Source organism: Muscardinus avellanarius (genome assembly GCF_963383645.1).
Source record: "Muscardinus avellanarius genome assembly, chromosome: 8".
Taxonomy (NCBI): Eukaryota; Metazoa; Chordata; class Mammalia; order Rodentia; family Gliridae; genus Muscardinus; species Muscardinus avellanarius.
The window spans coordinates 95251446-95277150 of NC_137794.1; the positions used below are offsets into that span (position 1 = coordinate 95251446).

A 25705-nucleotide genomic window follows, 5' to 3' on the forward strand; every position below is an offset into this window, starting at 1 on the left:
GTTCAGTTTTTATCATATAAAAATATGTTTTAGTGCAACCTCACATATATATTGATGCTGTTTTGCTTTACATCGTTTAGATCCAAGTGTCCAAAAAAGGAAAGAAATTACATTTATTACAAAGCAGATACACAAATTCTAAAATATGTACAAATTACTGCTAAAAAATGCTTATAAGAATATAAGCAAAGTAAAGAAAAGGCACAAACATCTGTACAATTTTAAAAGTACCAGACCCAATAGGTTAATTTCAAATTTTGTTTTGGTCAGGCTCATGGTGACTTCTTAATTTACCTAATTCTTTTGAAATAACAAAAGTATATATAAGAGCAAACTACCATAACTTAGGACAGGCATGCTATAAACTTGATTACCTCTATATCTAGAAAAACAGAAACAAAAACAAAAACAGGGCAGGGGGAAGGGAAATGTGGAAATGAAAGTCTCCGTGCATCTTAAAATCAATGTAGTTGACTCTTTTCCGCTGAAGGTTCATTGCCCTCCTCTGTGCTTGAAAATAGTTCCTTGCTGCTGTGAAAGTCCGACTGTTTCTCATCCACAGAACTCTTGCTGTAAAACGTGGCGTGAGCTAGTGCAGTCTGGGATGTACCAAAATTGTCCTTTTCGCTGTCGTGCAAGTCAGGGCGGGCAGCCGAGGCGCAGGGCTGACCTGGCTCTGGCCCGCTAAAGTGTCTAATGCTAACATGTGCGCTCTCCAAGGGACTCGGGTGGGCTTCCTGCACCCGGGCTGGCTGATCCGCCCCAAGCAGAGCTGCCTCTTCTGTGGCAATCCGGAGAGAGGCGATGGCTTTTGTACAAGTCTGTATATTTTCCTCCTGTTCCCTCTCTGTTGAGTTTAGGCTATCTTCCGAAGTGCTCTGTTTCATCAAGAGCCGAGGAGAGGAGGGCGTGCTGGGCAGACCGGACTGCAGAAGGTGAGGCGCTTGTTTCTCATGCTGCTTGGAGAGAGCGTAGGGGTCCTTGGGGAAGGACTCCCTCGGGGCTCCTTTCTTCTCCTCGGAGCCCTCCATTGGCAGAGGCAATGTGGGTGGAGGATGTAAACCGGAAAGGGCCGGCGGCATGGAGTGGACCATTTGTATCCCACCAACTGGCACCATGGGGATAGGAGCTCGCACTTGCTGCTGGGAGTGCAGTGGAAGATGACTGAAGACATAGTCAGTAGGACCCTCAGGGAAGAGGCTGGAGCCTTGATGTTCATAAGCACCTTCTTGGTCTCCATAGAGACTGAAGTAAGGAACCTGAGGTAATCCTCTTCTGATGTTCTGCACAGGAAAACAGAAAGCGCGAAGTCAGATGAAACCGCTCTCCATCTTCAGGTCAAGCGCACACCCCATCCATTCACTCATGCAGCGCACTCCTAGGTGGGATTCACTGCGTAGCCGCTCATCCCCTGTACCTCAAAAACAAACGGACCGCCCATCCCTGAATGAAGGTGTTGCCCTGTGAAATGTCACCTTTGTTTGTTAACCAGCCAGGTGATAAAGCACTTGGTACTTCCTACTAGGCACACAGATAGACTTGTCGCTTTGTTTTTTCATAAGAGAGAACAAAAAGGAAATAATGGGTTATCACCAGAAAAAGTCCACCAAGCCAAACAAAAACAAAAACACTAACAAAAGCTAAGTGGTGGTGCACGCTTGTAATCCCAGTATGGGGAAGGTGAGGGGAGGATCACAAGTTCGAGTCCAGCCTCAGAGACTTAGTGAGGCCTTCAGCAACTTAGTGAGACCCTGTTTAAAATAAAGTCAAATAAGCTGGGCGTGGTGGCGCACGCTTGTAATCCCCGCGCTTGGGAGGCAGAGACAGGAGGATCGCGCAGGTTCGAAGCCAGCCGCGCGCGCTGCCTTAAGATACCCTGTTTCCAAATAAAAATGTAAAAATAGGTCTGGGAGTGTAGCCCGGAGGTAGAAGGGCTTCCAGGAACCCAGTACCACCAAAAAAAAATAAATAAATAAAAAAAATAATAAAGTCAAATAAAATGAAGTTGGTGGTATATATGCAGCTCAGAGGTAGAACACCCCTGGGTACAATCCCTAGTACCCAAACTAAACACCAAATCATTAAGAAACATTAATAATAGTTTTAAATTTAAAAGAAGATAAAAGGAGTACCATCTATTTATATATGAGGCTGATTTTTAAGATTTTTCTTAAGGGTATACCCCCAGTGACAAGTCTGAAAATAGGCTTAAAAGAAAAAGTCTTCAACAGAAAAAATGACGGATGGTGGTGAGGACTCACAGACTGTAGACATTGGACTACAGGAATAAATTCCTACTCAAGAGATGTCCAACAAAGAAGACCAGCTTCTTTGTCACATCACAATCCAGGCCTTCACACCAATTTTTGTAAGGAAATTATCCATCTGAATAGTTAACATTAAATATTTCAAGTAGTCAACGATTTTTATTTGACTGCATAGCTGGAAACCAAAGATGACTGTGTCTTAATTCTCCCATTGATATCATTATTTTCACTTAAATATGTTCTTGGCAATTGATGAATTAAAGATACTTAAAAGTTGGGGCCGCCGGGCGTGATGGCGCACGCTTGTAATCCCTGCGCTTGGGAGGCGGAGGCAGGAGGATCGCGCAGGTTCAAAGCCAGTCTCGCTGGCTTAAGAGACCCTGTTTCAAAATAAAAATAGGTCTGGGAGTGTAGCCCGGAGGTAGAAGGGTTTTTCCAGGAACCCCAGTATCAAAATAAATAAATAAATAAATAAATTGGAGCCAAAAATCTATTTTTCGTGGTCTCAGTACTAAAAACAAAGGATTTGTTTTCTATATTTGTTTCTGTAGCAAAATTCAGTTTAGATGGTCAGATTATCAGGTTTTGATGAGATTTAATTGCCCTGATTCATTCTATGAGTGGATTGTCATTTAAAGGGAAATGTTTGTTTGTTCTGAAAACTTTGGACTTAAACCTGTTAAGTATGGTAGTAATCCAGAAGAGAGACCAAAACAAAACAAAACAAAACAAAAGTTCTAATTGGTTTCAAGGAAGATTCGGTTCTAAAACTCAAGGTATGCCCTATAAAGGATTCATCTGGTTCTATTTAGATCCTGAGACCAGCTCAGGAACTATAAATTATGCATTATCTCTGTTACCCCCATGCCATGCGTGGCCTTTAGCCTGCTCTGGGCTACACCTTATTCAAGCTAGAAACAAATGACTTATTCTAGAAATGCAGGTGAAATGGTATAATCACCAACCCTATAATCACCAGGACCTCCTGAGCTACGAAAGGTGGTGGGCATTTTGTGGCACAATAAAGTACCATTTAAAAGCTAAGTACACACAAAATCTCTCTTGTATTTGCTTTGGTTTAGAAAAGGGGATGTCTCTCATCTAACACCAGTTGAGGTGGAAGAAGTTTAATGCCTATAATAACAACCTTTCAAGATAAAGGAAAGATGTTTCCTTTCATCACAGATACCATAGATTTAACGTCTGAACTACAATGCAGCTTGGATGTTTTTGGATTTTACTTATGTTTTATTTTGTTTTTGCAGTACTGGGGATTGAACCCAGGGACATTGTACCTCTGAGCTACACCCCCAGGCCTATCTTATTCTTTATTTTAAAACAGGATCTCAATAAATTGCAGAGCCTCACTAAGTAGCTGAGGCTGGCCACGAACCTGTGATCCTCATGTCTCAGCCTCCCAAGTACTGGAATTACGAGCGTGTACCACTAATCCCAGCCACCATTTTACTTCTGATTGCTGTCATGAGCGGTGGATGACATGGAACAACACCCATTTTACTTCTCGCTGCTGTTCTGTGTTATCCACCACATGTATCCAACTAGAATGCTGAAGTGGTGTACCAAGGAAGGGGCCGGCAGAAGCCTGCGGGGAAGAGGAGCCATTACAGGAAGTTCCTGGAACTCCCCAATACCAGGTTGAGGAAAGGACTGTCAAGTTGTCCTCGGAAACTAGAACACACTCAATATGTTCTAAATCCTATAAATTCTTGTGTCGAGCCAGGCGTGGTGGCACACGCTTGTAATCCCCGCGCTTGGGAGGCAGAGACGGGAGGATCCCACAGGTTCGAGCCAGCCTTGCTGGTTTAAGAGACCCTGTTTCCAAATAAAAATATAAAAAATAGGTGTCTGGGAGTGTATCCTGGAGGTTGAAGGGTTTCCAGGGACCCCAATACCACACACACACAAAATGTTGTGTTAATAAAACCTTCTAATCCTGACCTTCACCAATCAGAAGTGAAATGACACCCACTAAAGTACTTAAGAGTAGAATTTCCACCCTGGAGCCCCTTCCTCCATGCCACAGGCTGCCAGGCATCCCCACATACCCTTTCTCCTCCTGATTCACCTGCCTTCACCCTCTGATGTTCTCTACTTTGATTTTTTACTCCATTTTTAACCCTCTTGCTTTATAATTTGGGCTGTATCATGTAGGAGACAAGTTCCCATCTTACTTAGATCCCACTAAGAAAAATCTTGTTATGGAGAACAGAATACTGAATTCAACTGAGGATTATGCACAGTGTATGTACATAAATACATGTATTCATACATATTATATCACATACTGCAAACATCTCCATACACCTGTGTTCTCTTGGCAATATATCCAGATAGACTCCTGACTCCTCTATATACCAATGCATCAGCAGGGACCTGAGAGCCTGAGAAGGAAGCAAGAGGCTAGCGCTTCCCTGTGGACAGGAGGGTACTGCACACAGAGGCCGAGAGCAGTCCCAGACTGAGCTCAGCTCCTGGCTGGAGAGTGCAGGAGGAACTAGCTTTGGCCTGAAACCTGCACATGCCCTAAAATTCCAACAGCAGGTGGCTATCAGCTCACCAGCTATTTTTCTTATAGCTGAAAGGCAGGTTCTTCTGGGACAGAAATCTGCACAGCTCATCCCCCTAGATTTATAAACCGTGGCTAAGAAGTGAAATGACTCAACCAAGATCACACAGACAAGAAAGGAGAGACAGGTGCTGACTGCTTCTCTAGAGACAATGCCCCCATGGGCACTGTACACCGAGGACCCAGACACTCCTTTCTCTTTTTGCCATTTACCTACCAAAATTTATAAGATGAAAAAGGACATGAATTTGTTGAAAGAAAACACAAGTCAAGAAGTTATAACATCCTTGAGCCACATACAGTAGATCTTCAGAAATATTTACTGACTGCCAGGCGCGGTGGCAATGTCTCTAATCCGAGTACTTGGGAGGTTAAGACAAGAGGATTGCAGGGTCTGGGATAGCCTCAGCAAAGCAGTAAGACTCTCAGAAACCTAGCATAACCCTATTTTGAACAAAACATTACAAAAAATTGCTGACTAACTAAAATATTTGCTGAGTCAAAGACTCTTGACTTTTAATTCTATTTATTGATCTTAAAATTAAAAGAACTAGAAGGTGTTAGAGCAGAAATTGCAGGGAGGTAGGAAGCCTACTGGTACATTTCAACCCCTCCACACCTGCTCCTGGAGCTTTAGGTCCAGAGTGAGCCACAAAACCAGTATGATGCACTGGGCTGTGAGGTTCCTTCATATCTCAGTGACTGTCCCAGGAGCCCTCCCCAATGTTAAACAAGAAGACAAGGCATTGCTAAAACGGTTTCTATAAAAATGGAGTATTTTCAGTATTACTCCAATTTGCTATTTTCATACATTATGAAGGAGGACAGGCCTTCATATCAGATATGGCAAACAGGAGGAAGACTTTTAGCATTACCAGGTCTAGTTTTCTCTGAACATAGGAATCTTGTTCTCACATCACAAAAAGATGAAAACACTCCTCTGCTCTGTCTTCCAAAGGGTGTAGCAAAGAGCAGCATGGGAAATTCTCGGGACCAGTGTCCCTGCCTGGAGGAGGATTCCCAAGTCTACTCTCATCCTAAGAACAAGGCAGCAGGCCGGGGATTCTCTAAAGGGAATCAAACCATAACAGACCAAACACTTCCTCAGTGGTACATTTTAACAACTCTATCAAACACGCAGATGAACTGGATAAAAAGAAAAGTAAAACAAAAGAATCAAATACTGAAAACGTGGGGCAAACTTAACAGCTAATAAAACCATTCTTTCAACAACTCCCAATACTGGGTATATATCTAAAAATTAGATGATTTCCCTTGGTCTTCTCCTTCAGTTCCTTTGCCAGAATTGACTGCGGGTTGTTATAATTTTTTTTATAACAACAGTATGGTGCACTAACAGCTTGCTTTTTATGACTGCAGTTGACTGACTACACTCTACCATCTCACACAGGCTACTGTCTCCGTGCACCCGGCTGGTGCTGAAACACAAGATGCAGGGCGGCAGGACAAGACTGCTCCATCCAACCCTGTCAGTGGGCTTGTTTCTTCTTCAGAGAGCCCTGACACCCACTCCAGACCTGCCATGAACAATGCCCACAATGCGAGGGGCTCATTGCTCTCTGTTCATGCGGTGGTGACAAAAACTGCAGAAGATCTCTTTTTTTCTACTTTTTTCCAAGACACAGAAACCTGCAGAAATGTAGCTTCTTTTCTTGGCTTACTAAATGATTGGCTTGGCAAATAAATAACTTTCTGATTGCTGTACATGTCTGTACAGGATGTGCACCATCAAGATGAAGATGGTACCAGGCAGAGAAAGGATGGTACCAGGCAGAGAAAGGGGTGGGGGAGTGGAATGCAGGAGGGAGCTTTCCTAAAGTTTAAAAACAACAGCCTGGGCTTATGATCCAGGTAGCCAAGAGTGGAGAGAGGGAGGGAGCTGGCCACGAGGGCAGGGATAAGAAGAGCTGGGAGTGGCAGTGCTTCCACTGGGTCTGATGCAAAGGAGAGACATCCCGAGCACAGTCTAGCAAAACCAAAGAACTAAAAACAATCGCAAAGCAGAAAAGACTCCAAAGGTACCCATCTCTGCCCATGCTAAGCACCAGCCTTATTCACTTTGGAAAACCTTACATCCACTGAGAGAGAAATCACAGTCTGCTGACAGAACAGGAACTTTTCTAGAATTTGCCTAAACCTATAGCTTTAAGTAGCCTGTGACCCCTGCTACTGCTCTCTAGGTTTAAAATGAAGGTATGTGCTAGAGACTTCCAAACATTCTTCATCTCATGACTTCCCATCTCTTGGGCCCATATTTTCACTCAGCAAAAGCACCCAGCAGTGATAACAGCAAAAAGAGCAGAGACGCTCATGCCTGAGCTTTATAAACCTATGACGGAGTGTGTCACTTTCTCTTCTCCAGTCCCTGGCCACAGTCACAGGTCCACCTGCACCAGGTAAGGTTGTGCGTGCGTGTCTGTGTACAGTGTCACTCACTCACACAGAGGTTTCAGCTCATGTCTATAGTTAGTTAAGTTTTGATAGCTTTCAGAAGGCCACACCCATTCCCAGCTGGGCATGCCCCACTGCACTGGGGCAATACTGTACTTGGAAGAAGGATGTGGCCATGTTACTGACCCTAGCTTGCAATAAAAATGTTTTCCTGCTGCTTTCAGTAACCAAGTTCACTCCGCCCCATGAGAGATACCTGTGTTAAAACAAATGCCACATAAGTATGTTATCAGGAGGCTCTAATGAGCTGCAACTCACAGCTTGAAAAGAGGGAGCAAGTTATACTTACAGGAGGCCCCAGTACGATTGGCTCTGCTTGCAAGTACTGTCCCATGGCTAGTGGCGGGTTGTGATAGAAAGCCCTTCGGGGAGATGGTGCGCGTATGGTGGTCATGTATCTTCTCTCTCTTCTGGGAGAGAGGTCTCTTCTGGCTGTGATGTCTTTCCCAGGAGACAGTGGCCTTCTTGGGGACAAGTGCCTTCTTGGTGAAACATCTCCTTGGGACATCTCTCTCCTCAATGCAGCTTCCTTTCTTGGTGACAGATGTCTCATAGGTGACAGGTCTCTCCTAGGTGACAAGTGTCTTCTGGGTGATAAATCTCCCTTGGGTATCAGATACCTCTTTGGTGAGTTATCTCGACAGGGTGATGAATCGTAGCCAGGTGAAGAATGGCGGCTGGAGGGGGAGAAGTCCCTGGGAGAGGAGCTGGGCTCTGAAGACAGCACGCCCTCCTCGTCCATGCAGCTAGGGATGTCTAGCCTATCTTTGTCTGGTTCTGAGTCTGTACTCTTGCTCTGGAACAGCCTCTGATATTCTGTCATCTGGGTATCTTCACTGGGCGTCATGAGCTGAGTAACCTGAATACTTGGCAAAGTGACCAAATAGCTGATCAATGAAGAAGGCCCCAGGGAACTATCTGGAGGCACCCCGTGCGGCACTGCACCCACGTTCACAGGCAAGGAGGAGAACCTAGGAGGCTGAGGACTGGTGCTTCGGGACCTTGTTTTTGGTGTCAAGTCTCCCTGGTCATCAAAGTCGTCATCATCTTCATCATCATCGTCATTATCATCTCCATCCTCACCATCTGACTCCTCTGCATCTGAGAACTGATGATCTGTTGAAATGCTGGACATGCTGTGTTTCTCAGCCACTTTGTGCAAATCTTCCATATTTTCTGAAATAATTGAACAAAGAAAACAGAGATCAAGAGTTAATGAGGGTTAGCTCTTAACTTTCCATCTCTTTCCCAAAGCTCTCCTTAACCCTCTGTCCCTCAGAGAGAGTGATGTCTCTGAGTTCCTTTAACTCTCCGGGCACTTACTTAACCTTGCACTGTTTCTGATCTTTCTGTGTGTCTATTGGGTTTCATCTCACCCTCAATTAGGACTTGAGAGGACCTTCTATCTCCAACCTCAACCCACTCATTAAAACCCTCAACAAATGGGTATGGACCATGTTGTTAATGATGACACTAGAGGAAAAAGAAAAGTAATGACCTCTCTCCAGGTTCAGGTATAAACCTATATATAAGTGGTGTATTCCAGGAGGTACGGCCAACCTCCAGTCCCCCTATTAAGGTTAATGATGGATTTTTCCTGCTAGGTCTTCTCATAATAGGAATAATGACACGTTAAAATGATTTTCAAATTTTCTAGAAAGCTTCATAACATTTAAGTCTCATAAAATTAAGTGCAATTATATATCTTCCTGGTTCTAGACAGAGTATTTTCAGAGGAAGGCCTTTGTCCCACCCCAGCATCACACAACTGGAATGATTCTATTTATTCTCCATAGGTTTTAAGCAATTCAGTGTGTCAAATTTATTTCTATATGCAAATTTATTTCTATATTTAATTCTATATGCAATTTCAATATGCAATTTCTATATGCAAATTTATTTCTATATGCAATTTATTTCTATATGCAAGTTTATAAATAAACTTCTTTTAAAACCTGGGCACCAAAGCTCCAAGGTGAACAGTGAAAAGGATTCTCAATGAAATTATTATATATATACCTGCTTCCTCTGTTTCTGTTTCATCTACAGATGTCATTGAGACGCCCAACTCCAGGCATTTCTTCATGTGTGCTTTAGATTTCATATGTTTTGTTAGGTTTCCTGGAAAATAGCCAAGTGAGAAAGAGACAGAGAAAGATAGGGAGAGAGAGAAACCAACTTGCTATCAAAATGTGATGATTGTTCCACAATGCAATATGAAGTGAACTACTTTAGGAAATCAAAGATTTATTTCTATTACCCTTTTTTCAATCTTAAGAGAACAATTTGATTTCTGAAGACATCAGTCCCTGATAGCTTTAGCCCAACCTCAATTTTACTTTATCCTAGAAGATATATAGCAAGACTGGGGGTCCTAGGTTTTCCTGCCTGAGAAGGGATCTAATATCCATGAAAAGGGCTGGCCTCTCAGAATTTGACATAAACAAGACAACACAAGCTAGGTCTCACAGCTCAGAGAAATGTCTGAGAAAATGTTCTCAACACAGCTAATGGACCCTAGCCCTTCTGGCACTAATCAAATATAGGTTAACTTCCCAGAATCCCCACTGGTCAGAAGAAAACCTATACAAATTAAAAGAGCCAAATTTTAAGTAAATTTGAAGATCTTTAGAAATACTTAGGTAACTATCTATAGGGAATATTATCTCCAGTATATCAGCATATATCTGACTGACCTATATTAGTAAATTTTAGGACACCAGTTTTTAAAACTCTGGAGCAGCCATATTCACATTTTTTAAAAAATCTTGAGACTTCTCTTGTTCTAAGAAAATTGAAAGGTTTCACGATAAACATGGTATAATAATGATGGCATACAATTATATATACTTATATATATGCATGTATGTATATACTTATCTGTAGCTTTATATAATTATTATATGGAACATAAAAATTTTGAAAACACTGACTCAGGATCTATAGAAGAATAAAATTTAAGCCTGGTGTGGTGGTGCATGTCTGTAATTTCAGTACTTGGGAGGCTGAGACAAGAGGATTGTGGGTTCAATGCTAACTAAATTGTTAGCAACTTAGTGAGACTATCAGCAACTTATCAAGACACTGTTTCCAAATAAAAAGTGAAATAGTGCTGGGGGTATAGTATGCAGGTAGAATAATCCTGAGTTCAATTCCCAGTTCTACCAAAAAACCAAACTTATATATGCACATATATATGATATATGCTGTAGAATTATATATGTAAATAGATTATAAAGTCTATGCTATATAACTTATCACAGTAGATCTAGGAGCCAATTAGATGATAAGGAGCCTTTATATCCATTTTGATAAAAATGGCCAAATTATAACCTGTACCACTGGGTAATACTTTAGCAGTATACGAAAAATAGTCTATTTTTAAGAATAGTTTCCCTGAAGGAATGGGGATAGAGCTCTGTGGTGGAACCCTTGCCTAACACATGCAAGACCCAGGTTCGATCTATAGCACTACAACAAATTAATAATTAAATAAATATAAAAATAAAATAAAAATAACAAAGTTCTTAAACTGGGTGAGGTGGTATAATCCCGTAATCCCAGAAATGGGGAGGCTGAGACAGGAGATCTCAGGTTTGAGTCTAGCATGTGGTAATTCAGTGAGACCCTGTTTTAAAATATAAACTTAAAAGGATCTTGTGGGTGTGTAGCTGAGTGATAAAACCATCAATCCCCAGTATCACCAAAACAATAAAGATAATAATAATAACAACAATAGAATAGTCTCCCTGAATTGAAGTGAAAACTCATCCTGTTGAGATAATTTATTCTCTTGTAGGTTTTTATTTTTTAGCTTACAACTAATGTCATAAACCACAATTCTAAACTGAGATATTCCTGTTTACTATTTTACTTATATTAATTTATTATTTGTTGTCTCTCTATATATAACTCCCAATGAAATATTTCCAAGTCACATTGCTCTTTTTATCAAAAATTATATCTACAAAAATTTTATACAGCTCAAAAATGTGAGACATATCAATTATTAAATCTGTACATTAATTAAGTTAATGGAAATCATCTGCTTCTCCCAGGTGGAAGTATGTTATCTGTGGCAAGGTAATTGACAGTCATCCCTGTGTGTCAATGGATTCTGCACCTGGGGATTCAATCACCCAAAGATAAAAAAAAAAGAAAAAAATAGTATCTGTACTGAATATGTACATATTTTTTTCATGTCATTATTCCTTCAAGTAATATAACAGAAAAATTACATATAATTTAGATTGTATTGGGCATTGCAAGTAACCTAGAAATAATTTAAAGTATACAGGAGGATGTGCCTAAGTTATATGCAAATACTATTTTATTTTATGTAAGGAACTTGAGCATTCTTGGATTTTGTTATATCTGCAGAACCTAAACCAATCCCCTATGGATGCTGAAGGATTATATTTAGATTTTAATATGTGTTTCTCCTCCTCTATTTTTCTCTCCATCCACTCCAGTGAGGCAGTCAGGCCTTGGGCACCCTTCTTCAGAGCAGGCTGACAGCTAGAAATAGGGCTCTGAAGCAATCTCACTGTGGCTCTAGTTGGCCCAGGTCATGAGTGTCTGAAGCAGTGGACCAGGGCAGAGGAAGGGAAGGAGACAGGCAGGGGAGGACTTGGGCAAGAAGGGACTGGTCCTGCAAGCAATGCAGCTGGGCCCAGACACCACACCATGATGTGAGTGTGGAAAACTGGCATCTCAGCCTGAGGGGAAACTGGCTGGGTTTCCCAGTAGGCTTTGCTCATCCTAAGGTACTGAGAACATCAACACACTCCCACAGGGTGACAAGGGAATGCTACTAATGACCAGGAAGAAATCATTTCTTGGTAAAACTCCAGGCTGAGGGTGTAGAGCCAGATATGTTTTTCTAAAATATCAAGCAATGTGCCATCTCTTTGTCCAGTTTTTCACACGGCTCTACCTGAACAACTCCATGCCCAGTGAAGGCATTGTATTAGCTATAACCACGTATGAACTTGCAGTGTGTCCTAAGATCAATGTTTTCACTTTCTTATCTCCTAGAAAATCTCTCAGTAAAGGTCTAAATAAAAGGCTCGACTGTGCAAAGGTGAATGTTATTTAAAGAACCTTATGTTTATTTCTTTTGAAGTGCAAATGAATATTCTCTCTTCTTTTTTATTTTTACTTTTGGCTTTGAACGAGGCATACATTTTTTTTTTTATAAAGAAGAAATATATTTGTGGAGAGGCTACCCATTTTCCCTTCTGTCAAACCAATGTAACAATTTTGGATTTCGGGCTATAGGAGAAAATAAATATACATTTCTCTACCAAAAGTTTATTTTATTTGATTATTAATTTTTATGGCTGCTGGAGAACTTGATATAGGAATTTCCAGATAAGACATCTGAGATGATGTGAAGTTGGTGAGGGGTATCTACAGGATCTGTTAGATCTAAGATGAATTTCTGTGTAAAAAAGTTGACTAGCCTCTATTTTACTACTGTTTGGATTTTGAAAACACCAGACTTAGGAACATTTTCATGATTTTATAAAATGGTAGAAATATAGCAGAAGCATCCTTTTGAGTAACCTATTTATATAAGTCTACCTGTTAAAATTTATTTTTGAGAATTGAAATAATAAAAATTTTCAAGGCAAGTCCTTGTTCTCTGAGATTAGCAGTTGTGGCCTGAGAGTAAGAAATTGTCTCTCTACTGATAAATACACGGAACACAAGCTATCAAATTTCTATGCATAATTAATGCCACTGTGGAAGGAGGGGCCCACCTGGGAGTCTGGAATCTCTACATTATTTATAATCTTGAAACTGACCATAGGCACATGTTTTCTTTCCAGCTGCCGCCTTGCTTTTCTATTTCCACTGCATGTATTATCTCCTAGCAAAATTTCAATACCAGCCCAAGTATTATCTAGACCACATAACATTTCCAACATGAAGTAATAGCTATCCAGGCAATTCTTAGCCACTTCCTTTGGAGACAACTGGCCTGGCCTTAGGTCTATAACTCTTAATTAGTCATAAAAGGAGCCTCACAGTCTCACATACATCCTCTGAACTGGAAGGAAAATGAAAATACATCTCATGAAGACATATTTTGACAAACAAAACCATCTTATTGTTGATTAAAGTGAGTTATAAAATTATATTCTGAACCCTCAAAATAAGAAATTATTTTTCCTCCCCCCAAATCAGATTCATACCTTTCGTTTTGAAGGCAAAGTTACATAACTTGCATACATAAGGCCGAACATCAGTATGAGTGCGTATGTGTTTTTTGAGCATGCTTGGCTTCTTACAGCGAATCCCACATTCTTCACAAATATACTTTCCACGTCCACGTCCTCTGACATATACATAATCTTCATTTGATTTGTACCTGTTTACAAAAGGGGGAATCCAGTATGTTTTCAAATGCTCTTAGCATGTTATATATCAACCCAAGAGCTAATCATTTGCAGAGAAAATTTTTATGAGGGTCCTTTACAAATGATTATTCAATTTTATTTTTCATGAAGCCTGGGAAATTCATGGACTAAATGCTTGGGAGAACTAGATAATAGATTTGGCACTATAAACAAAATGTGATTCTGCATGGAATTCAAAATGGAATGAACTTCACCATTAGGTGTAAATTTATAGACTTATGGTGTAGATATTCCAGCAGGCTGACAGAAGACACAGTGGTACAGACCTGTACCTTACTACTGTTATATTCTAGTACAGTCTCTAATTAAATGACGACCAAATAGCATCCCAACATATTAGAATTCTTCTGCATGATTTGCTCACATTGCATCATGTAAATTGTACATGTGCACACACAGCCCCTTCACATTTGCTAAAAGAAGTAAAACTGATAATAGAATTCTTCATTGCAAGTTTCTACTCTATTTTTACAATCTGGCACGAGAGTGCCTCGGAAATTTCTAGTTTACGCAGGCTGAGCTCAGCTCACCAACTGTTGTCTACAGATTTGATCTGTTCTTCCCAGGGACCACGAATCTGTACTAACGTGGAGTCTAAATTTCAACTGGCTTCTTGAAGGTACTGTTGCATAATGAAAACTAGAGATTCTATTTTTAACACAATTTCCATTTGTTTCCAAAAGAATTTCACAGAGAGGTTTACAAGGATATCTGAGGTCATCTAATTAAATCGGGTAGATGAACCAAGTCTTAGATAATCAACAGAGGAAACCCACCTAGTGTTCTACCATCCAATTTTGTTTAGAATACAATGTGGCAGTATTTATCATAGAATGTAGTGGGATTCTACTGAATAATTCAATGAATAGCATTATTTCTTAAATCACAGCTAGGCTAGAATTGTGGGTCTAATGATTATGGCGAGATTCTCTTTTCAGGGGTTCTTTTTATAACATCCAAAGGTAAACTGTCATGCTAAATGCCTATTCACTGTGGATTTACTTAAAGGAACTAGATTTGCCGTTTTATACATTATAAGAGGATTGCAAACTGCTCTATTTTGTCCTAGCTAATCCACCAGCAGGAATAAAGACAAGTTCAACTTTAATTGTCCAATCTATTGAAGGATTTTTAAGAGAGAAAACCCATTCACACATTTCAATGCCAATGGATGCTGTTTAACTTAATTGTATATAATTTGCTCAGGAACTATCTAGGTGAGAGAGTCAAAATATAACCAATTTTGTATGTATTTTTTAAATTCTTTAAATTTTTCCCTTTGTAAGAAATTTCAATTTTTAACTTGTTCTTCAAAGTTACTTAAAATTTGTCTTTTAAGTTCACATTTTATTTTGATATGAAGGAGAGCAATACACAAAGAAGCAAAATGTCTTTCACTTTTCAACTTCATTACTCTCTACCCCTAACTAAATGAAATTGCTTAAAAATATAGAATAAAAGAATTTAACAAAATGTAATTTTATTTAGGAAACAATACCCCAAGCTTACTGTAACTGATCATCATAGTTGATGAGAAATGCTCCTTATCTTCAAATAATATATTTTCAAAATTTTGAAAATATTATTATTTGAAGTACATTATTTGAAAATATATTATTTTCAATACATTTTAAAATACTTTATTTTCAAGATTCTGGCTGATTAACTTCCAGAATAAAATACAGTAAAGTTCTGTATAAAATATGACTGTATATTAGAAAAACCTATACAAATAAAATATTTGCCATATGAAAGTTCTGTAGACTCACAATAGGAAAACTGATAGGATACTTAATGGATTTTTAAAAAAATAATTAAATGATATGTTCAACTAAATTATTAAGCCTATAATTAGGCTAATATAAGGAATATATATTTATGTTTAAAAATATAAATATTTAAGATTCTTAAATATATATTTAAATATATATACTATATATGTTCTTAAATATGTATATTTAAGCATCTAGTCAATAATCCTTTTTTTTTTTTTTTTTGGTGGTACTGGGGTTCCTGGAAGCCCTTCTTCCTCCGGGCTACGCTCCCAGACCTATTTTATATTTTTTTGAAACAGGGTCTCTTACGCCAGCGCGGCTGGCTTCGAACCTGCGAGATCCTCCTGTCTCCGCCTCCCAAGCGCGGGGATTACAAGCGTGCGCCACCACGCCCGGCTAATCCTTTTCTTTTTAAGGAACTACTTCACAACCAAGAAAGTATGAGGTGGTGACATACTGCTCAGAAGGAATGTCTGTCACCACCAGGTTAGAAATTGGTCCATAGATTGGGAAATGACAGAGGTCTACCCCATGACATGGGGCAGGGAAGGGGGAGAGCATTAAACTAGGAAAACATTTTTTTTTGATCATCAAAACACAGCAATAAAATGTTCACACACGTTGTTTTACGTGTGCTCTTCATTAGTGAAGACAGGCTCCCTCGAGCGCACAGTAACTATGACGGTCTCGCTCATCTAGAGGTAAGAGCACTGCTCAGTGTAAGAGTGTGGATGCAGTCACAGGGACCTGTCTGTCTCGGAGGAACGAGAACATCTATATGTCTCTCATTTGTGTTACAAGAATGATGTCAAAAAAATATTGGACAAACTTTGCGACTACCTACAACTGTGGTTTTACTGAGTGGCGGAAACACCTGATGTTGCAATGAGACAACATCTAATGGAGAACCAGCTACAACAATCCGTTTCCAACTGGGAAAATTATGGGAGAAATCAATGCTTCATTTCATTAAACAGTTGACACTGCATAGCAAAACACTGATTCTTCCCTTCAAATGCTACTGGAATAAATCCATGCCCATGGAAATATGTAAATTATGGCTGTGTTGAAAAGATAAGGCTCATAACATAATGATCCTTCAAATGGGTCAATGTACTTTAACTTTCTGAAAATTGAAAGCATAAGTCGGGACTTTACCGCCTGGATTAAAGATACATTTCCATCAAAAACTAAAACTGGTCATTACTCATATGTGTACTTTATCTTATTCAAATGACAAAATAATTGAACTTTATCATTTGAGTTTAATGACTCAGAACTCAACACTGAAAGAGAAATTCCTAAATACAGAGAAACTGACAGAGCAGAGAAGACAAGGGACATGTAACGACTGCATGCCCTGGCTAGGGTCCTGGAGCAGAAAGAGGATGTTGATGTAATTGGTGAAATCCCATGAAAGTCTGCAGATCAGGTGATAAGAAAAGAAAATAAATAAACTAGTTCCTAAGATTATATATACAAGTGTGCCCAATTTCATTTTTATAAGCACAAAATAATAATGTCCATTAATAACACAAATGCCCAAAAACCTATAAAAATGAACAATCTTAAACAACATCAAGTCTACCAATTTAGTAGAATTCCTATTAAATTATGAGGTATAAAAAGTTAAGGCATAGGCTCAAACCATACATATTGGTGACATTTCCATTAGAAGTAAGTCCCAAATGCAAAGGCATGAAACCAGTATTAATAGCCAGACATCAGAAATGTGGCCAGAAAAGAGATTCACATGAAGTTCCCACTCAGAACAAACACTATTTTTTCCAGTTTTTTAAGACCATTTACTACAACTTATAACTGAACATTCTGCATTTGCACTTAGGTTTCCTTACCCTCCTTCAAAGATTTTAATTCGGATTGGCTCATTTTGTTTGGATCCAATATCTTTATCTCCATGAACCTCTCCTTTCCCTCTTTCTTTTAAGATATTTCCCACTAGTTTCCTCTCTAGTTTGCTGCCAAATAGAAAGGATGCATCAGGTTTCATCTGTAGGACAAAGAGAGAGAATCATTTTGAATGCTTTCTCTGAGACACAGCAGCTATGCATCCCAATCTTCTATCATCCCTGAAAATTAGCCTAAATTCCATGCTAAAACGCCATGAGCTGGTTACATAAACATAGGGAATCTAGGGATAAAATTAGAGAAGAATGCTAGTTTACAAAGAATAAATTTAATGTGGCTAGGTGCGGTGGTACACACTTATTATCCCAATATTTTGGAGGCGGAGACAAGAGGGTTGCAGGTTCTAGGCCAGCCTCAGCAACTTTGTCCCTGTCTTAAAAAGAGCAGGAGTATAGCTCAGTGGTATAGAGTGCCCCTGGTTCCAATCCCTGTTAACACATACACATACATGCACACAGAGAGAATAAATTCAGTGTTTCTTAATATATATAAATATGTATATAAGTATGCATATATTTACTGATATATACCTGGTTAGCACTGTGAAACATGAAAACTTAAAAGACACGTATTTTGAGAGCAATTAGAACAACCTATAATGAGGTAGTACTCTCAAAAGTCACTGTGGGGTGAAATAGTAACTGACATAAGTAGAAATATATTTTTAAAATCTCTAGTTCCTTCATTATTAGTTTAGCATAAGTTAAAATATACTGCTTTTTAATATTTTACATATAGTACGTTAATTATGTAGGAATAAACCAGCCAATAACTTGGAAAAGTAAGTTTTGATGGAGCACAAAGAAAATAAATGTTATACCTATTATAGTAAGTACCATCAATAAGAACAAGCCCTTTGACATTTGCCAATTTCAGTTGACGCCCTTCATGCCTCCTTCCAGATCTTTCTTTCCAGCATTTACTCTGTTTTACACTCCATTTCTAAATTCCCTGATTTTTTTTTTTTTTCAGTACTGGGGATTGAACCCAGGGGCATTCTACCTCTGAGCTATATATCCTCAGCCCTATTTTTTAATTCTTTATTTTGGAACAGGGTCTCACTAAATTGCAGAGCGCCTCACTAAGTAGCTGGCTGTGAAACTTTGATCCTCCTGTCTCAGCCTCACATATACTGAGATTATTAGCGTGTCCCACCGTGCCCAACCATCTCTGAATTCTTGTATCAAAAGAAAAACAGGTCTGCACGGTCAGCTAACACAGGTCAAAAAGGAGAAGAACCCGTGGGAATTAGTTCCAGTGGGAGAATTCCATGGCATCTGGAGGAAGAAGAAACTCTCACCCTTTAGAACTTTCTCCAGGACCCTCAGGACTAAGTTTGTGGTTTTTCCACATCTGGGTGAATCCAGTGCTGTGAAGACTCCCGCAATTCTGATCTTAATTTTACTAGCATTCTTTAGTCCTCAAATACTTCACCATGCAACCTGCTCCTCAATCAGATACACAACACACTCTAAAACAGTATCCGTTACCTGAGCAAACTGTTTCCAAGCGCTGGATGATGTGAGCTTGCCGGTTCCAGGCCTGTGCATAGCAGCCAGGGTGTAAATTTCTGCAGTGATTTTTTGCTTGGACCTCAGAAGAGCCAGCGTGGTCTTGGTGTTCAATCCTGATGGGTTTGGGTTACAGGAACTAATGCACCATGAAGCATAAACCGAGGATTTGAAGGTGGCCTGTTGCACAAAATTGGGTTTTGTATAATTCAAGAAGCACCAACTCACAGTAGTTGTTGTCCGCAGACTGGGGAACTGAAGAATCTGCTGAAAATCTGCCACGTCGGTGAAAAGCAGCGTGGAGTTTGCCGTGCTCCCGCTGGGGCCCGAGGCCATGTGGACCAGCATGCCCATGGGCAGCTTCCGGCCCTTCCCTTCCTCTTCCTGCTGGCTGTCTCCTGTTGGCAGTGAGGAGCCCTGGGGACTCATGCTCATGTCTGACGCTGTCTCATCAATATCTAATTCATCGGAGGACTCTCTGCTTTCCGAAGGCCCACTGGACTTCTGCCTGGAACCAGAAAGCATCTCCCTGCTGGGTGGGAAGGGCTCCCTGGAGGGCCCACTGGCAGAGGGGTGGTCTTGAGATGAAGAGGGTGACAGAGAGGAGAAGGAGGATGACCTCGACTGGGAGCCATCCTTTGGCTCGGAAGCACACCCTTGTCGAACCAACTGGGGCTTCTGGGGCCGGGAGAGGTCCTTCTTGATGTCTGAGTTGGTCAGCTCCACGGCGCTGAGCTCCTCCACGATCTGACCATACATCTTTTCTTCTTTGACCCTTTTCTGCTGCTTGGTTTCCATGAAGAGCTCCAAGCTGCTAGCTGGAGACAGCATGCGCTTGCTGCCTCCAAGGGAGGCGGCGCTGTCCGAGGTGGAAGGTAAACATAGGGGAATAGAGGATTCCAAGCCCAGGGGTAAGGTCTGAGGTACTTTCCAGAGGGGGTATTTTTCCAAGTCCACATGCTGCCCAAGCACCTGGGCGATGTTGAAGCCGATTCCTTGCATGGCTGCATTGGTTACCAGTGTTCTTTGGGTCATATTCTCATCGACTTTACATATCACAATCGCGGGGCTGTTCTGCCCGAGTATCTGAGAAATACTTGTGTACATGACACTTCCATATGACGGAACATGTGTCTGGATCCGGACAGGAACCACCGTCCCTGGAAGGGACTGCAAAGGCCCAGTGTTTGCAGAGGCAAAATCCTCTTGAAGAACCTGCTCGGAGGGAGCTTCAACTGACTTGCTGCTGGGGTCTGAAGGAAACTTTGGAGAAAGGCTCTTGGAGTGCAGCCCCGACGCTCCTGAATAACAGGGGTACGTTTGCTCTTTTGCATGTGGGTAATCAGCAGACTTCTTCCCCATGTGTTCTGCTATGTGCTCTAAGGGATAGCTTGAATGAATTTCTGCCTGGAAAGGAGGCTTTCCATAGCTTTTTGGAGGGGGTTGAGCAAAAGGATGAGCAAAATGTGCCTGCCACCAGGGGGGCTGCTGAGCTGGTAAATGAACCATACAGACCGTGGGATACTGAAACTGAAACAGGGCGCTCTGGATAGGAGAAAATGGGATTGCCTCTTGATGTGCAAATAAATGTGGCTGTTCAGATAAGTGCTTGCTCGTCATGTAGGGTGTTGGTTGGATCAAGGGATTTCTCAAAGGTTCCTGACTGTCCATGTGCATAATCTGTGGTTGGGCCAGGTGCAGTGGCCCTGAGCTCAGCGGGGCACAAGGACCTGCTATCTGCTTCCCTGGATCATCCCCGGGAAGAGGCGGCAGCAAGGGGGACGGGCCGTGGCGCCACGCGGCTCTGAGGCCTGCGTGTAGATGCTCCATCTCCTCCTGCTTGACGCTGGAGTCCACGCCCGCCTCACCCTGGGCGATTTCTGGGGAGCCACTGAAGGAAGCCTGCCGCACCAAAAAGCATTTCTTCCTCTCCCGGGATGGTGATAATGTCGCGGCCGATGCTCCGGCCAAGGGGGCATGGGACAGATTCCCATAATCGAAAGATTTGCTCCGGATTTCTGGGACTTCTGTTGGGTGAGGACAGGGTATCTGTTCTGAGGAGCAGCGTCGCATCTCTTTTTGATGGTGATGGCCTGGAACGGACAAGGAGTACGAGCCAGCAGGGACGGTCAGAAACTCAGAATGCTTGCCAAATTCGTCCTGCTTAGGAGGTGCAGTGAGCTTAACGGTTTCTTCTCTTTCGAACGACATGGAGAAACTGGAGCTGTGAGACAGGTTGCTTTCTTGGCTGGGGCTGCGGGAGAGGCCTGTCCCTGTGGATTCAAAGCTGGACTCCCCTGAGGAGTGCTCCATATCTGCCAGTCGCAAGCGCTTCTTTTTGGGTGGCAGCTTCTCAGCGGGGAGCTGGGAAAGGGTCTCGCTTCTCTGCGGCCACTGGAATTCCTCCACGGGCTTCTCTGGTTCTCTACTCTGGGCTTCTTTCTCCTTCTCTGGTTTATCAGGCTCCTCGGTGACTCGGATCTCAGGGACCTGAATGTTGTGCTGGCGGACCAACCTGGGCTGTGCGTGATAGGACTGCTGCACCTGTGGGGACGGGGATGGCTTTCCTCCACCTTCTGTGTTATCCCCGGAGGGAGCCCACTCAGGGCTCACGGGGGCTTCTGAAATCTCACTGTCGCAGGTCTCAGAAGGCGAAGGGACTTTATCCTGTGTGCCAGCCACAAGCTCGGCTGACTCAGACCTCTCGAAGGAATTGGGTCGGCTCAGCGAGTTTGTGTGCTGAATCACAGAAATCACATTTCCTGGAGGTCTCCTGCCCCCTAGGTCTGACATCTTGTCCAGCTCAGTGGCTGAAAGGGATTCCTCTGACCCAAGCGAAAGACTTCCAGACTGTAACTGGGGTCGACCTGAGTCAAAGCGCTCGGGGTGACCCTGAGAAGGACTCTCGAGTCCACTGAGGGAAAACGCACCCCTCACTCCGTCCTGCATCTGCAACTTGGGGTCATAATCTGAAACCAACGTGCTCATGGGAGCGCTGACCCCACTGCTGCAAATCATGGGGGTGTCCTCCTCGTCTCCCACACTCTTCTCTTTCCGGCGTTTTCTGTTTTCACATGTGGTTCCAAATATGGTTGGGGCTCCCTGTACTGGCACCGAGGAATCCATAAAATATTCTCCCCCATGTTTTAAAGAACTGAAACAGGAAATATCCCTGTAGCTTTGCTTTGGTGTTTCAGAGTCCTCCCACTTCTTATAGGGCTTCCGACAGACATCATAGTCATACGCAACCCTGTCGCCAGGTACCAGTTTCTTTTCCTTCAGGGACGAGCTGGCAAGACTCTTGGGCATCCTGCCAGGGTGCTCGGCTTCTACGTGTCCCTCCTGTACAGACGGGAGCTCGAAGGCCGCCTGTCTCCTCAACATGCGCTGAGGGGGTATGCCTACCGTGCCCGGATAGAATACGTCGTCGGACCCCGTCATCCTTTCATCAAAGGAGTGGCTTCCTCGCAAGGAGGGAGGAATACTTAAATTGGTTGCGGAAGAAGTTGGCATTGAGTTACTTCTAATAAGGGGCGAAGAGTCTACAGGGGCTTCTAAGAGGATGGGGTTGCTGCCTGGGAAATTCGGTGGGTAGAGCTTTCCTTCACTCCTGATAGATGGCAGAATGGGCTGGGGTTGCCTGGGCTCACTGTTAAATTTAGTGGACTTCGGCATGCCTGTCTGACCGGGGTCCCCTTCTCCCTTGCTGGGGACCAGCTGCGAGATGGGATCTTCAAACATCTTGACGTCTAACCTGGTGTTTACGTGAGGTAATGGTTCCATGATGCCCTTCCTCCCCATGGTGACACGGTCCTGACCCGTGGGCGTAATACTGAGTGTATTTCTTGGACTAAGCCGACAGTATTTTCCAAAGATGATTTCTTCGTAAGACTTTGCGTTTGTGTTGGGAGGGCTTATTTGCTGCTCTGCACTTTCTGAGCGAGAAAAATAACCTGAATCAGTGCTTCCTTTACTGTGCGGGCTCAGAAGGTTGAGAGATGGCTCAGAATCTTGTCCTTTTTTCTCTGACAGTCTTAGTGCAAGTTTCTGTTTCACTGTGTGAGAGTCATCAGCCTTGGTATTTAAAGATGGGTTTGGTAGCATATCAGAGCCGATGTACTGAGAGCTTTCGTTAGGGAGGGGAATCCCACTTTTGGGGATGATCAAAATGGGCACCTTCATTGGACCTCCCAACGACTCTTCCAAGGACCCGTGGTAGCTGCCTCTGCTGGCAATATCCAACGGGAGGGGCGGGCCAGGGCTCATTTTGTCAGAGGCCTCAGCAAACAAAGAGCTCTCCTCATCCGTGTCTGTACTCTGTTCACCATCCGAATGGATTTCTGCTTCGACATCAATAAAACCAGCCTCGAGGTCCAATTTAGATACAGCTGACTCCGTGAAAGGTACTAACCCGGCCTTAATTGCATGGGCATGGGACTTCCTGTGCTTGTACAAATTGCTCTTTGTCTTGAAAGAGAAACCACAAGGTATACATGGATATGGCCGCTCACCAGTGTGGGACCTGATGTGTTTTTTCAGAACACTTGGTTTGGCACACGCCCTGCTGCAGTAAGGGCAGATGTATTTGCCGGGCTTTTTGGGTTTGTGCTCTTTCTTGTGAGCATCTTCGGTCTGGTCGATACTTTTCTGGGAGTATTGGCTATAAGCAGGATTCAGACTTGAAATCTTTCTTCGAGGATAGCCACCACCGTGGCCATGTAGAGGGAAAGAAAACAGGTCCTCAGAGGCAACGGAAGGCAAGGGGCCAGGGAAAAGCCAGGGCGGGCCCTCGAGGCTCTGGTGTGGCTTGCTGCTGTGCATGACGCCCTGTGGCAAGGAGGGCTGAGGGAAGGAAAGTGAGTGTTGGCATGAGTAAGGACTCGGACGGTGCGGTGGGTATTGCTTCTCAGGAACCTGTGGCACCACCTCACCGGGTGAGGCCAGCGTCCCAGAACCAAAGAGTTGTGCTGATGCCGCAGGGCCGATTTGCTCAGGATCGATTTGCGGCTGCCGCTGTCCTTCTTGACTGCCGAAAGTGCTCATCTTAATAATAGCTGATTGTTCCTGTCTCCATCTACCTGATGCTTTATCAGTTTCTCCAGACCTTGAGGTAGCTTTTTGCCCTAGAGCTGTGTCCCCAGTGTCCATTTTGTCATGCAAGGTCTTTAGTGCTAGTTCACGTGGAAGCCGTGCAGACTCATGGAGCGTCTCCAAAGCCGAGCTGCTTAAAGCTTGGTGGCTTCCATGTTTCAGGGTGTGTGTCTGCCAACTTGTCCCTTCTTTTCAGAATCTTCCACACCTACACTGTAGTCAATGGGCATTAGATGGGAATGTCCCTGGACTAGGCTCTCACACAGTTCTCTCCATCATAGAAATGTTCATCCAAAAGCTAAGTGCAAATCTATCAAGACTTCTTATGGCATTTGAATATTTTCAACTAGGGTGAAATTGGGATGATGAATAGTCTAGGAGAAAGTTTTCCCATCAACTATAGCAAAGTCCAATGGCCAGTTTCACTAAGATAAAAATGACCTGAAGGAAAGGAAAATACAGAGATTTTCATAACAGTCTGTAAACAAGAAACCAAAATCATGCCTAAATAATCAGCCTGAAGTTGGGTAAATTAAAAGTGGTTTTCATCCAATGTAATTATTTTTCGATGAGTTTCATTAATTTCACAATTGAAGAATATTAATTTCAAACAACATGTCATAACATTAATCTCTTCCCATGTATGAATTTTGCTCACTCTTTTTTAAGTCCTCCTTAATTTTACTCAGAAAAACATTTGGAGACTGAGGACATAGCTTGTACAGTGTATGCTTAGCATGTATTAAGTCCTGGGTCAAAACAACAGTACAAATAAATAAAAAGAGAAAGGAAAAAGAAAGAAAGAAAAAGACATACAGACAGACAGGAAGGAAGGGAGGAAGGAAGGAAGGAAGGAAAGAAGGAAGGAAGGAAGGAAAGAGGAATGTTATTTGAAGGAAACTATATATTATTTATAAAATTATAACATTTTTAAAAGCTTCCTTAAAAATATTTAGAGCTATTCCTAACCAAATTTTATGACTTTTATGCTGAAGTATATTGCATAATTCCTACAATTTTTTATTTCTTGATATAAGATACATACTCATATATGCAATATGACATAATATATAATCTATATTGATATAAAATAGCATAACGATAACATAAAAATAAAACACTTAACAAAATACATATTGGTATGAAATATCTTAGATACTGTATGAATATAATATGTATATATATTATAGCTTAAAAAGTGATTAGTAGAGTTAGATCAAGGATAGAAAAACCAAAGATTGTCACAGGACTTTGGAGAAAGAAAAATGCATTTAAACGAAACAAGCATAATACCCGCATAATTTGGAAAACAAAGCCTATTTGGGGGACAGTTTCAATGACAGTTTAAATATGAAATGACTACCTGAATGGTTTGGAGTTCTCATGGGCATGATTGTCCTGACACTTCCTGTGTATGAAATAAAATATAGTTAGAAAGAATTGTTCTATTACATCACATCAATGCTATACACAAATCCAAATCCAATTTCCGGTTCATTATGTATGGGGCTCCCAATGCAACATGGTCTAAAACAATAAAGACCTGCTGTGGAAGGCACTGTCCTACAACAGCAGCCTTATACTGAGCAGAAAAAGTGAGCACAGTCAGTGCTTCCTTTGCTGTGTGGGCCCAGAAGACTGAGAGACA

The 25705-nt window shown here is 41.9% G+C and overlaps 1 protein-coding gene across 1 annotated transcript; it reads right to left on the bottom strand.

The window, feature by feature from the left end:
• Positions 1 to 461: 461 nt before the first annotated feature.
• On the bottom strand, positions 462 to 24114 carry HIVEP2 (HIVEP zinc finger 2; the record flags this gene model as incomplete). Its single annotated transcript, XM_080700545.1, has 6 exons — positions 462 to 1283; positions 7616 to 8502; positions 9346 to 9447; positions 13527 to 13702; positions 17383 to 17537; positions 18946 to 24114. The coding sequence occupies 6 exons, from the start codon at positions 24112 to 24114 to the stop codon at positions 462 to 464; spliced, it is 7311 nt and encodes a 2436-aa protein (XP_080556671.1).
• Positions 24115 to 25705: the final 1591 nt, after the last annotated feature.